At 39.4% G+C, this 14,762-nt stretch overlaps 1 protein-coding gene across 1 annotated transcript in view; it reads left to right on the top strand.

Moving 5' to 3' along the window:
* Positions 1 to 14,762, top strand: part of TRDN (triadin) — a 307,073-nt gene that overhangs the window by 257,393 nt on the left and 34,918 nt on the right. The window contains exons 35-40 of the mRNA XM_030556221.1: positions 2,118 to 2,177; positions 4,984 to 5,010; positions 6,749 to 6,775; positions 7,082 to 7,129; positions 12,616 to 12,660; positions 13,692 to 13,709. Of these exons, the coding sequence (XP_030412081.1) occupies positions 2,118 to 2,177; positions 4,984 to 5,010; positions 6,749 to 6,775; positions 7,082 to 7,129; positions 12,616 to 12,660; positions 13,692 to 13,709 (225 nt within the window). The remainder of the gene's footprint in view (positions 1 to 2,117; positions 2,178 to 4,983; positions 5,011 to 6,748; positions 6,776 to 7,081; positions 7,130 to 12,615; positions 12,661 to 13,691; positions 13,710 to 14,762) is intronic.

Genomic DNA, 14,762 nt, shown 5'->3' with positions numbered 1-14,762 from the left:
AAGATTTGTCTTCCTGGAAGTTTGAGATTTAGAGTACTTTAAAGCCAGTAACTTTTAATTCCTTCATATGCGATTACTCTGTTCAACAAGATCTGCCTTTCCCCGTGCGCTTCTATTTTTCATCTGACAAACTTGAGTGTAGTAAATAAGGGAGGACTTGGACCATTATTGCCATTCCCCATAGGCATGCAGCTCGGATTCAAGCTGAAGTGGGTCCTATCATAAAATTTCCCTAAGTAGCCTATACCTCTTCTCTACCCCTACTGTTACACTCATACCAAGAAGTAGCAGAAAGTTTCTGTTTTCCTTCGTATTCCTGTGCTACAAAGTGCTCCTGAGCTCCAACTTCAGAATACAGCTTAACCCTCACCAAAAACCGAAGGTCAATTCATTCTTCAGTCTCAAATGCTTAGGCTATTTGGAGTGTATATGTAAGGCAATCCAAATGGAGATGGCACAGAAATAGAAATTATATGAAGTCAGATATATCAGAATTGGCTTTGCTAGCTCCTCTACTCTAGTTGTAGGATAGAAAAAACTATGGCTTTCATTTGAGCACTTTGTTTTTTGATGGAGAGCTACAGTATAAGAATTGATTTATTGTAATTTAATACCATGTAGAACCTAACAGCACTGGCCAATTATTAATTATAATAGGAAAGCAGATCTTCTTTAAGGAGATTTGCCTTTATCACTACACCATGTCATCATGGTTAATCAGAAGAACAGTGGTGAAATTCTACTCCATGGAGCTTTCTAGCTTCATTCTTTGATCCAGAATAAAAAGGAAGTAAGAGGAGGGATGGCCTAGTGATTACAAGGGTAGCCTGGGACTTGGGAGATCTAGGTTCAATTTCCTGCTTTACCACAGACTGAGTGACTTTAGGCATGTGACTGCATTCCCTTTTTTAATACAAGATAAATACTTCCTTCACTCACAGGGATGCTGTGAAGATTGTTACCTTGAAAACTGTGAAGTGTTGAGATACTGTATTAATGGGAACCATACGAGTACCTAAAACAGAGAGGAGTTGTAAGGAAGGTTGAAAGGCCATACTGTGTTCAGGAGAGCTGTTTTATTGGGTGATCTTGGTTTTTTTAGTTCAGTCCACAGGTTTTATTTTGTCTACCCTACCAACCACCACTCCCTTTCCCTCTTATCTGTGTCCCTTCAGTTGAGTTTCTATTGCCCAAGGGCTACTGGAGCAATCTTAACTAGTATAGTGCAGAGCAGGGCAAGGAGGGCACAACCTCTTCTTTTTCAAATCAACATACAGCTTTTGATCTACTTTGCAGGATTATAATTTAGCTGCATGCACAGCAGGCAGGCCTTTCTGCAGAATCAGTCTCCCTGCTGCTTAACCGGCATCTACTTTCCTAAAGCCTGCCAGGGCTCGGAAGAGAACAATTTATTGTGATGGATCAGGTCCACTAACATTGAAAACAGCAGGGAAATGGCACATTGTGCTGCCCCCCTGAAATCAGGAGGCAATAACTTAACAAGAGTGGGTGAACTGCTCTAGGATAGGGTGATAAATCCTGATGAATTCCATTCTAAAGCTTTTTTTCAAATCTATTTAGTCTGAGATATATTGAAACTGTCCAAATATAATTAATCTCATTTTTCTGCCGGTTTGTTGATAGCACACATATTTCACAAACTGAAACACCTTGTACCAACAAGGATAAAGGTGTTTCATTGAACCTTAAAATAAAACTGCATTGAAGAATACGCGGAATCGTACTGCTCCCTGAAGTATGTTCCTTGGGATTTTTAAAAGGAGCAAAGCACATTCGTATGGGAGAGAAGCTTTTAGATCCTAATTCAAGAAAGCACTTAAGTAGGTACTTAAATTCTTTTCCAGGTACTGAGACTTGAATACATGATTAACTCTAGGCATGTGTTCATGTGCTTTTGTGGAGAGGGATGGATTTAAGCAAATGCGTAAATGTTTTCCTAATAGGGACATCAGAGAGAGAAAGGCATTAAAAGCTCCATGTCTTTTTACTTTTCTTACTTTGTTTTGGGATTCTGCATAGTCTTAAACATCATATTTTATTTGGAGAGGGTTTTTTTTTAATTACATCTTCATTTGATATTATTTATTTGTTTACAGTGATTTTAGAAGCCAAAAAGATGAAAGATGCTAAAGTAGTCCTTCATCCTGCTGCTGAAGGTATGTCTCCATTTTTTGTTTTTAAGCTTCTGTCACATTTTAAAGAGCAAATCTATTTAAACACTTGAGGACAGCTTCTGACATTCTTACTCATGCTGAATAGTACCTTACTCACTAAATAGCCTCATTGAAGTCAACAGGACTTCTTGTGGAGTAAGTGCTACGAAACATGTATAAGGGTGTCATAATTTGGTCCTTTTGTGTATCGAGGCATGAGGTGCAAATTCTAGGGAACAAGTTCTGTCTTTGGATGTCGCAAAGAGACTTCTGTTGATCTCAGTTTCCCTTTTGGCCCTTTACTTGTAATGTAGTTACAGATAAATGTCATGGTAGTGTGAGTTTAGGGTCCAATCCAAATCCCAGTAAAGTCAGCAAGAGTCTTTGCTGGGTAACTTCTTTGTTTATAATATGCATTTAACTGTGCAAAGAATAAATTTCTCTAGCTATAAAACATCAGTATTATTTTGTTATCATATAGTAAATAAACGGTTCTAGAATTACATCCATTTCACTTAATAATTAATTCTTTTCTTATAATGCATGTTCACGTTCTCACTCGTTCACACAGAAACACACACTCACACAAAAATATGTTTGCTATCTGAATAGTAAACAACATGTTGAGTTTTCCATCTAGATGACAGTAATCGGTAAACATGTTCTGCTTTTTGCCTTACCAATTTATGGTTCAATAAACTGAAGGATTTTTCTCTCAAACCTTATCTGAAGCTAATTTACAGTAATATGCTATCTATAATTAATACCCTTCTGGCACTCAGAAGAGCAGGAAAGATTCAAACATAATTTGAACTGAATGTAAAAATAGAATGGTGAAACTACCAAGTCTGGTTACTAAGATTAATTTTGTGGCCTGCAGAAGCATACTGACTTTTTATTTGGACTGATTTAACTTCACCCTGCAAAGGGCAGATGGCCTGAACAGCACAGTTGGAGGGTTGTTGCTTAGACCCTGAGACACAAGCAGTGCCCAGCCTTTCCCTAAGGGGATCACTAGAGAGGTATAATTTGCCACAATCCAAAATCAGGAGGAAAAGTCAAAATATAAATGTTTTTATGGAATGGAAAGTTTTGAATATTTTCAATTCAGAGAAGTCAAAATGCTTCATTTCAGTTTGGTTTGACATTAATTAGTGACCACCTGAGCTGCTGAAGTGCATCATGAGTGTAGTACAGTTGCTTCATTGCCCCCAGGCCTCGCTGTAGGCCAGGTTGCACAGTTGGACCACATCTCCCATGATGCACCTTGGCCATGAGACTCCTATGATGCACAATGGCTATTCAGCCAGAGGGAAAACTACAGTGCATCATGGTAGGTGTCGTCTGGCCAAAGAGGATGGCCCATGGAGGAAAATGTCAGTGTGAGGCATCTGAATTACAACTTCCTTGAGACACTATGGCAGTTTTGGTAGACATAGGCTAATGTCCAACTGACGCATATCATTTTGATTAGGTTTGACAAACCAAATTGTTTTGAGACAGGTAAACTTGACCCAAAACTAAATATTTTGTTTTGATTTTTCCCAACAGAAAATTGAAACGCTTCAGCAAAATCAGAAGTTTCTTGTGTAAAATTTCAACTTTGCAGAAACTGCATTTTCTGTCAAATAACATTTAGATGGAAAATTCCTGTCCAATCTATTATTTGGTGTATTTGATTACAGAAAGGAATGAACCAAAGGTTCAAGCATAAGTCCAGGAATCAGGAATTTAAAAATTCAACTTCCATTCTGATACTGACTCCCTCTGGCTTTGGGCAAGTGGCATTGCCTTTTTAGGGCAAGTGACTTTACAACAAAAAACTTTTATTTATTCTTCACTTGCAATTTAAACAAATCCATCTGTAAAATGTGGATAAGGACAGAGTTACCTACCTCACTCAGGAGACACAAATTCTATTCCTGATCCTGACATGCAAATCCTATGTGAATTAAGACAAGTCGCTTAACCTCTCTGTGTCTGTTTTTCCACATAGAATCATAGAAGATTAGGGTTGGAAGAGACCTCAGGAGGTCATTTAGTCCAACCCCCTGCTCAAAGCAGGACCAATCCCAACTAAATTATTCCAGCCAGGGCTTTGTCAAGCCGGGCCTTAAAAACCTCTAAGGATGGAGATTCCACCACTTCCCTAGGTAACCCATTCTAGTGCTTCACCACCCTGCTAGTGAAATAGTTTTTCCTAGTATCTAACCTAGACCTCCCTGCTGCAACTTGAGGCCATTGCTCCTTGTTCTGTCATCTGCCACCACTGAGCACAGCCTATCTCCATCCTCTATCATGTAAAATGGAAATAATATTTTCTTCACAAGAATGTTAAGGCTGAATTCTTAATACCTGAAAATTTGAGAACCTTGGATAGACTGTGCTATAATAAACCATTATTATTGAGATTATAGACATGATCAAATAATATCCATCAAATTATTTGATGAATTTCAAGAGTTTTAAAATCAATATTTGTGTTTTATTTGCCTGGCTGTAACAATTTTTTATTATTTGTTAATTATAGTACTTAGTGTTATAGAGGCTATCTTGTTATGGTTGCACCAGCCATTATTTCAGCTCCATAAATTAATATTCTAAACTGACACTTGCTCTGAATTTAATTTGCTCAGTTAAAATTCACAGCTGAGAAGGAATTTATTTTCTGTTAGTTTGGGGTTTTTTTGCATCATACAGCCTGAGTTCCACCTTCAGAGTTCAAATGTGCCATCTATAATCTTGTAATACAGTAGAATTTATCTAAAGTGTATTTTGAACTGAAAACTGATTCTTTTTGTATTTTTAGGCAAAAAAGTTGAGGCCAAACTACCAAGTATGTTGCTAATATACATAACAGAATAAGAGCTGTGCAGCAAGCATCTTCAAAGATTGTTGTAAAAAGACTGTAGCTTAACACTGCAGGGGTCAAATGTTTTAGTATGTGAATTCCACAGCCATGACAAATCAGGCTGTAGGAGTAATGATAGCTTCTATCATCATGTTAAGTTCCTTCACATTGCTGATTCCGTGCTTGCCACCACTTAGAGTCCGTATCCTACATTCCCTCTTAGCACAAAATGCTCCATTATTTCTGTTGTGATCTGAGTATTGGCTCCTGTTGTCTCTTTTAATCTGGGGTAATGAGAGCAGGCACTAGTGGGGAATGGGTGATTGTAGCATAGCTACTCTGTGAAGGAAGACACATTTCTGCTTCAATGTGAAATAAGCCCAGCCATCTTGGATTTTGTTTAGTATTTCACTCTGAAGGTGCAAAAGAACTGCAGAGAATTTTTCACACTGAAAACATGTATTTCTCTCCCCATGTGGAAAAACTACGCTGAGTCCTGCCTGGTATCCTTCCAATCATGATAAGGGGTCACGTCCTCAGTTGGTTTAAATTGAAGTAGTTCCATTCACACCAGCTAAGGAGCTGGTCACATGTTACATTAGACTCCTGGTTAGGACATGCTCTGCAGCTTGCTTTGCTGGTCTACTTAAGAGGAGCATGGTTTTCTGCCTACTTGTTGACTGCAGCATACAGCCTAACCAGCAGGGAGGCTAAAACCTTACATGGTTGACTATGTCTCCATTAGGATGTGATATGTGGACCAATGTATTCACCAGCAACCTTTCCTAGTGCTCTCTTGAGTCATATGCAGACATCTGATGACCTTATGACCTTGTTCTCCTCTAATGAACTGGAGCAGTACAGCACTTAGGGAAACACTTTTGCAATTTAGTGATGGGGAGTGCAGAGCCTCAGTGATTCAGAGTGAACCCAAGGAGGCAAAATGAATCCCCTGCAGCCACTGCTATACCCCTTTGTAGAATGAAATTTACTCCTCCTCCCGCCTCCCCACTTTTCCCCCATAGATAGCTAGCAGTGTAATTGGCATAGAGCTGGGTGAATAATGGATTTTTGGATTCATTGGCAATTAAAAAAAGAATTGAAATTTTTGGAAAATCAAAGAGTTGACTCTTTTTTGTTTAGATTTTGACCATTTTAAAATGTTTGGGTTTTTTTTTTTAAACCAAATGAAAGGACATTTCAAAATGAAAAGTCATTTCAAAATTTAAAAAACCCTGAAATTATCCATTTTGAAAATCCTAAGTCAAAACATTTTGATTTTTTCAGAATGGGGAGGGGGCGTTCAGCCAAAATTGACGTGAATTCATGAAATGTTTTGGTTTTGCCAAATCTGCATTCCCCCCCTACACACACAAAGAAAGGTTTGTATGAAAAAATTTACCCCATTCTAAAATGCCACCAATTTAGAATTGTTCATGGGCTGCTAGAGTGGGTGTAATTAATTCTAGGGGAATTTTACAGGAGCCTAATTTAGACTGCCTTACACATCACTTCATATTTGGCCTAAAATTAGTTGTCAGGAGCTATTTGGTTATGACAGTGCTCTCCTGTTCTGTTTTTGAAAATGTACTTAGTATTTGTACACAGTATGCTGGCTGTTTTACAGATTTGTGTTATTGACCCAAATAGAACAAACTCACTAAAACATACACTGTAGTGACATACATAGTGAAAATATACTTTTCTTTCTCTTTTTTTCTAGCTACAGTAGTGGAACCTCATGAACACAGTAAGTATAATATCGATGGAGAAAGTTGCATTTGAATGAGGAAGGCCTCTTCACATGTTCCTTATCAGAGCAAGGTTAGAAGTGTAGGAAATGTATGAGATGGAAGCCTAAGGAATTCTTCTAGATTTATATTGGTGTAACTGCGGTCAGAATCTTGCGTGGCAATTATGGCACCATCAGTTACACATTTTCATCTGATTTTGCACTGGTATGTCTGTTCATGGAAGGAGCATTTTAGTTTTAAATTGAAATAATGTAATCTAGGCTAACATCTAATCTCTATCCTATGGTTCTTCTTATTTGCAGAGCATGAACCTATTAAACAAGAAAAAGCTGTTTCCCATGCCAAACCAGGTAGTCTTTTGTGTTAAGTTTCAAGGTTCATATAAGGGCCCTGTTCTAATAGGTTTTATGTGTTATACAGAACTAGGGGGGTTTCTGTTGGTTCAGGAAAGGGGTTTGTTTTGCTTCAGGGGAGAGCAAAATGTATAACCCATGGGGCCAGATTGTGAATATCTTTGCCCTGTTGGTGAGCTGTTCACACAAGTAGTCCCATTGGCTTCAGTGGAACAATTTATGGGAATTTCCTCACCAGTGGGAGTAAGGTGTTTATAACCTAGACCTCAATGAGCCAAGGTAAACATTTGGAATTCCCCATTTAAGCTTTTCCCTAACACAATCATTTGTTACCTAAAATGGTCAAAGTCCTAAAGAGGATGGGAGATAACACCAGCATATAGTCTATGAACCATTTACAGACAGGCAGTTCAGCGATTAGTAGGCCTTGTATTGATCCTGTGCACAGAGGTGAGTTTCACCCATTGTGAGGACCACCATGGGCCAGATTGTGAATCCCTTCCCTCTCACTGGGCTGCAGTTACTTGCATGAATATTCCCACTGAGACAGCAAGGGGATTCACAATCTGGCCCAATAGGAAAAACCCAGGGTAAAATGACTGATAGAAAACTCAGCTATTTGGTGCTCAGTTTAAGCTGCTTGTTATATGTAATAGGCACTGAAACAGCTGATATTTGAGTCTCATTGATCTTGTTTTAACAGCACTGCTGTTATCCTGGGGACTAGCTTTGCATAAAAACAAACTCTTCTTGAATCAACTCACTAATATACTTCTTACAAACATGCATTCCTTCAGTATCAGGCAGTTTGTCTGAACAAACATTTTTGTTGTGGTTGTGACAGTTTCATTGGGAATCCTCATTCTTTGTATGTTAGTTTCCCCATCTCCCTTGTATAACAGTGGAGCATGCTAGTAGACATAGAATGTCATAGATATGTGTAGGATCTCCCTGCAAGATTCCACTGCATAGAGCAACTGGTGATATTTAGAGAACTTCTATTGCTGCCTTCTTTGGGGGAGGGGCAGGCAGGCAATACTCTTCATCCCAGTCTTTGAACATTCAGAATCTGTTTTTTGCCTCATTGTCCATTATTTGTTTACTGATACTGGAGACTATGGGCCACATTTAATGAAGCAGGTTTAAGGAGGTGTAGAAGACCTTTTCTTCACCAGTCTGGTCCTGAATCCTATGTGAGGATTTATCCCAAGAGAGGACATGCAATGGTACCACCATCCTCTCATGGATGGGCAGCTTTAAGATTCCTTCTTGACTTAACCAGCCACTCACTTGCTAAGTAGTGCTGACCCCTGCAGGCCTCCTGGAAGTGAGGTGGTTGCTGCCACATTCCTCTGTTGCAACTTTTCCCTTTCACAGAATTTTCACCTGTAAGGGCCTCCATCAGGGTATATGTGGTTGGACTCCAGCATAAATCCTGAGCTGAGTCTGTCCTACGAAGACAGCAGCTTCTCATGGGATAGTTGAATTAGCATGTCAGCATAAGTGGCCTCTGCTGAGGCAGTCTTCTGCCTTGGCAATGAAAACCATCCAGTTCCAGTTCACCGCACACTGATGGTGGGTTGGAGGCTTTTTCTTGGCTGCTTAGTTGCATGTAACACATCCAGTCAGCATGAATACTTGCCCTGTGAGCACAGTGAAATCAGCACTGACTTAATGGTTAGCCCTATCTCCTCCAGACGTCAGTATATAGTTCAATTTCTGAATGCGATGGTTCTTGAATATCGCTCAGACAATACAACCATCTAGCTGCAAAGCTGTTATGTTGCATTGGTCAGAAGCTTGCACAACTACAAACTAGACTAGAACCCTTGGAATTTAAACCCTTAATGAGAACATTGGATTGTTGAATTTGTTTTTGTAGAAGAGATTTTTTCTCGGTGATTCATGGTTGCTTTGGAGAAGAGTGGCAGTTTGTTGGTGACTGGAAGTACTTATTTGAAAGCATCAGTTGTTCTTCTTCCTGCTGTGTGCCAGTCAGGCCCACTGACAGCAATTCTGGGCCCTGGTGCTGTCCCTAGGGAGCTGCAGGGCCCGGTTCAGAAGTGACAAATCCATCACTTTCGGAAAGCACAAGCCTCGGAGCGGTTGCCACCTCACACATGAACCTAGAAGTTCTGTGGCCTGCCTGGTCAATTTAAAAGGGGTTAAGGCTTCTGGTGGCAGCAGCCAGGGGCCCCTGCGCCCTTTTAAATCACCCAGGCTCCTGGGAAATTGCCCCCTTTCCCTCTCACATCAGTGGGCCTGGTGCCAGTGCGTGCTCTTGCAGACTGAATGATAAAAAATACTTCAAGGGTAGCTGCCTCTTTTTTCACTTTGATTCACAGCAGCTTCATAATGTAATTCATGCCACCAAATTCAGAGGTATTACAAGACTGAGAAATCAACAGATGTACGAAAACATATTGACCCAAAAAGGGAAAAAAAATAAATTCAGATATATTTGGGACCGGCCAAAGCAAGAGAACCAAATTCATCCCTGGTGTAACTCTGTTGGAATCAGGGGAAACATACAAGGATCAATTTGTGACTATTTCACATTTAAAACTGCATCAGAACAAGGAAGAATATTAGTGAAGGGAGAGCACCAAAACAAGTACTGTTTGAAGGAAGGAAATTCTGTTTCATGTCGAATTTCAACATTTTGAAATTTGACTATATTCCTAAGCAGAATGAAATGTGAACATTTGAAAATCATTCTGTGAAAGGTTCTTTTATTTATCAATCAAAATGTTGTTATACTGTATAGCAATATAATGCAAAATGTTGAAAAAATGGGGAAAAATAATTTCAAAATGAAAAATCAAAATGTTTTCTTCCAAAAAATTTTAAAATGGGACACTTCGAAACTTAGAACTATTTCCCCACAATTGATTTTTTTACTAACTCAGCAGAACTTCATGAAGCATTTTAATTTCAATGGTAGTGGTTCCATCAAAGTTTTCCCAACTGCCTCTACTCAAAAGTTTGGGGGCTGTATTGGGTTTAGTTAAGGACCCAGATATTCAAAGACTTCCCTAACCCAGTCACTCTATCTTTCTACCTGCTTTCACTCAGTGCTTCGAGAGGGAGGTAAAGGGTTATCCAGCCACCTTTTGAAGATCTGACTGGACGTGAGAAAGAGGGCTGCATCCATAAAAGGGGGATCTGCCACCAGGAGTATGAGCAGATCTATAAGCTGAGGAAGACTAGGTTAAGGACATCTGGTAGTTGATTGACTACAGGAGAGGGGTCCTAACTCTTAACAAATCATGTTCAAACCTACACAAAGATTTGTCTGTTGTCTCATTGTTTGCTTGTTTATCTATATTGATTATCTCTTGTCTTATACTTACAGTGTAAACTATTTGGAGCAAGGACTGTTGTTTTTTTCCGTTTGTACAGTGCCTAGCACAATGGGGTTCTTGTCCATGACTGGGTTTCTGAGGCACTACAATAATACAAATAATAATGGTTGGATTTGTGGGTACTCAACTGTTGTTTTTACAAGAATAGTTTACACTTAGGTTTTATTTCACATGCCTGTTTAATGAACGCTTAATTCAGCGGGACTATTTGATGTCAATATACCAAACAGGGTTCAGACATGGTGTTCTGCTTTCCTGTATTAGGAGAGAAAGCTGGAAATTTGCATATTTGTGCCCTTTGGCTTAAACTGACTTCATTGCACATATTGCAAAAGCACCTGAATACACAGCATTGTCACAGCCAGAGTCCTACTATAATTGAATGCTGCGCTAACCTCAGAAAATCCCAACATACAAATTTATTAAAAAATCTGTGCTCCCTGTATTATTTTAAGAGGCAAGATATGTGAAAGATTCATGGAGAAAATGTTCTTGTGAGACTTCCATCATAACTAGGGAAAGCAGAAAATATTCAGTTTAAGGCTCACATAAGCATTGAGATTTTGGTGCTTATCCAAAGCAGTGGAAACTCCAAGCCTTCTGAGGTTCACTCATCACTAATCCATTTGGATGGTATACTGCGCACTTTAAAGTCATCTGGACCTTTCCCTACTGTATCGATATAAGAAACTGTTAATATACAAACCCTAGATGAATGGAAATGCGTTGGAGTTAAAATTTAGCTGAGATGTGGAAAAGAGCAGCTTTATCTAAAATAGCTGCTTCTTCAATTCCTGACTGTGCCCAAATGGTCCTGTCAGTTCAGAGGTAGCTGTGAGATGGACAGGGCCACCCAGAGGATTCCGGGCGCCTGGGGTCTTCAGCGGCGGGGGCCCCCCACTTTGGCGGTAATTTGGAGTCAGAGGGTCCCTCCACTCCGGGACCCGCCACCGAAGTGCCCTGAAGACCCGGCGCCAAAGTGCAGCCGGGTCTTCGGTGGTAATTTGGCGGCGGGGAGTCCCCACCGCAGATCTTCAGGGCACTTCAGCAGCAGGTCCCGGAACGGAAGGCCCCTTGCCGCCGAAGACCCATCTGCACTTCGGCGGCGGCTCCCGCTTTGGCTGTAATTCGGCTGTGAGGGGTCCTTCCGCCCCAGAGCAGAAGGACCCCCCCACCGGTGAAGACCAGGAGCGGAAGAAGTTTCGGGCGCCCGCGCCCCACAAGAATTTTCCGGGGCCCCTGGAGTGAGTGAAGTACCCTGCTCCAAGGGCCCTGAAAAACTCTCGTGGGGGCCCCTGTGGAGCCCGGGGCCTGGGGCAAATCGACCCACTTGCGCCCTCCCGCCCCCCCCCCGGGCGGCCCTGGAGATGGAGCTGAGTCAGTTTCAATGCAGAGTGCTCATATTCACCTGACAATCACATTGCAAAGAAAAATGTATAGTTCAGTAATAAAAACTAAATTGCATGTAAATGAACAGAAATTACCAACTACTTTGTGACAGATGAAAAGTTTCACCATTCAGTTCTGTATCTTCTTTGTTTTCAGTATACAATAAAGGTATTTTTCTTAGCTAGATTTTATTCCATCAATGTTAATTCCCTTTGAAATAAGCCAGTTATTTTATTGCATACATTTACGGGAAAATCTTGCTCACTTCTTTGTGGCCTCTAAGGGCTATCCAAAAAGAAACTGATGAAACCAAGAGGATTTGGCAAGCCAATGCTAGGGATGAACATACCTAGAGCACCTGAGAATTTAGTTCTTTGGAAGCAAATGCTCAGCACAGATTTGAGAGTGGGGTTCCCAAAATTCTTATCACTGGCTAGGTGGAAAAACAATTTCATTTTGAGTGGCTAATTGGAAGACATTGTCAAGAATGTTGTCATTTTCCCATTGCTAAAGCTTGGAGCCTAATTATTTGTCCTGCCATGAAATATCTCACCAGGCAGTCAGAATACATATTTTACAGTGCTACAATAAAAGTGATGCTAAAATAATGTGTTTATTTTGTCATGGTGATTTGTGTAAAATATGCTGGATTTATAAATATATTGCTAGTTATGCACCTGTGTTAACATCACATGAATTTCTATCTTTTATACCTTTTTCTTAATACAGAGGAAAAAATCAAACAAGAAAAGACAGTTCCCACTGAAAAATCAGGTAAGAGAGGTGTCATCCTTTCTAGATTTATGCTTTTTTCAATACTATTCAGAATTCACACTTACGTACTAAATTTACACTGTAGTTATTACTCAGAATAATTTTGAAATATGTAATTGGTGTCATTTAGATCCAGACAGTCCCCATGAGCATACTTCTTTAGGAAGATGCTATGTACCTCCGAGTTGATCAAGCATAATAGTAATTTAGACTGTAAGATCTTTAGGGTACTGGTCCATGATTGGGGCATCTAGGGACTACTGCAAAACAAATAATAGTAGTAGTAATTAATTATCCAAATAAAGTGTTTTGTGGACATTTTTATTGCATAATTCCTGTGCATTATTTTGAATATGCTTCTTATTTGGTGCATGACCTATCTTGCAAATTAGATACCCATTGATATGGTGCATATTTGTAAAAAGTTGCTTTCTTTAAAGAGCAATTGTTAATTATATTGTTTGTCTTTATGTTGCACTGTCTAGGAATTTGCACAACAATGATATTTTAACACAAAGTGATGATACATAACATCAGGCCTGCATATCTAATAAAAATATTGTTTTGATATTCATTACACAAATATACTACTGCAGATTTCCACAGTAAAGTCCAAAACAGTTTAACTTGTATATCAGTGTATTAATAGCTTTCGGGAAAATACAAAATACTATATTGTGGTATTTTTATATGGAATATTGGGACCCTCAGATCATATCTAAAAGTACTGTTAAATGAGTTAGCTACCAAGGTTGAGAAAACTAACCTAGGGAAGGAGAACAATAGTATCCGTGTATCATCAGCCTTTTCTACAACTAAATTCAAACTTTTTTTTTCAAATACCTTTGTAAATAGTAACATTACTTATGCATCTTTACATGTGAAGGGAATGAGAGGGTTCAGCTAAGAACCAGTGAGGAGGGAATATACAAAAGGGAGGGAAACAAAGTTAGTAGGCAAAATATTTACAATGTATTTCTTCATTCTTTATCCCTAAATATGACATTTTAACCTTCTTTTATCCTCTGTAGTCAAGTCAAAGCCAGCAAGTATGTGGTATATACCTTGATAAGGATAAATTCTTTAATATAATTGGATGTGTGGCTATTTTACTTTTAACAAATAAAAACTTTGTATTAGTAATTTATTAGTTTTTTGCTTAAAGCTACATTCTCTCTATCCCAGCAATCCTAATCTCGGCTATTGCTTTGATTTAATGTACTTGTTTATCATTCCTAATTGGCAGCCCATTCAGTTTTCCGTAACCAACTGCATTAGCACAGTATTCATCATGTTCCCTCCCATATCACATTTTTCAATACAGAAATGAATAAAGGAGTAGCAGACTTTTAAAGAGTCATTGTTAACCATCACTGAGGGCTGAATGACCACTGTTGTTCAAGTAAACAACAATGGGGAAAAAACACATTATGCGAAATTCAGCTCACCCGCAAATGGGATTGGGAGGGTGTAACTGAGCATGGAATGTGTCCCAGTAACTGTAAGATGAATTTAAAAAAAATGTCAGAACACTTAGCCGTTGTCTGAATAAATGGGGCTTAAAGTATGGTAAGTTTGTTTACTTTCTATGCCCTTCTTTTCTTCAACATATACAGGTGGACTGCAAAGGTGAAGTGAAAATTTGAGTTGAGCACAAAAGTGCTCCCAACCCAAAAGGCCCTGTGTATGTGGAAAGAGGGGTCACTCAGCACAAAATTAAGTTTTAACACATTGTTTTATATTCACTGTCTTCTGTGTGAAATCCTTGGCACTTCCTGGTTTTCTAGGCATTTGCCAGAGTGCCTCATTCTGTGAAATCACAGTTAATCATGGAACTCCTGATAATCTTAATGGGGATGCGATAGAGGCATTTAGCAGTGATTTCTGGGATTAATTAATTTTTTTTTAGCTTTTCAGTTCACCTTTAAGTATGCCTTGTTACTCTCTGTTTTCTGACAATGTCAGGGGCATCAGAGAAGGAAACAATGGCCAACATAGCACTCACCTGAACCTTCTGCTCTAAAAATTGCTCTGGCCACTAGTTGTGTGCAGTTGGCCTAGCTACTACTGTGCTATGAGAGTTTAGGGCTGCTGCAGTTTTC

This window comes from Gopherus evgoodei, chromosome 3 (assembly GCF_007399415.2).
Source record: "Gopherus evgoodei ecotype Sinaloan lineage chromosome 3, rGopEvg1_v1.p, whole genome shotgun sequence".
Classification (NCBI taxonomy): domain Eukaryota; kingdom Metazoa; phylum Chordata; order Testudines; family Testudinidae; genus Gopherus; species Gopherus evgoodei.
This window is presented reverse-complemented; position numbering and strand designations above follow the sequence as displayed.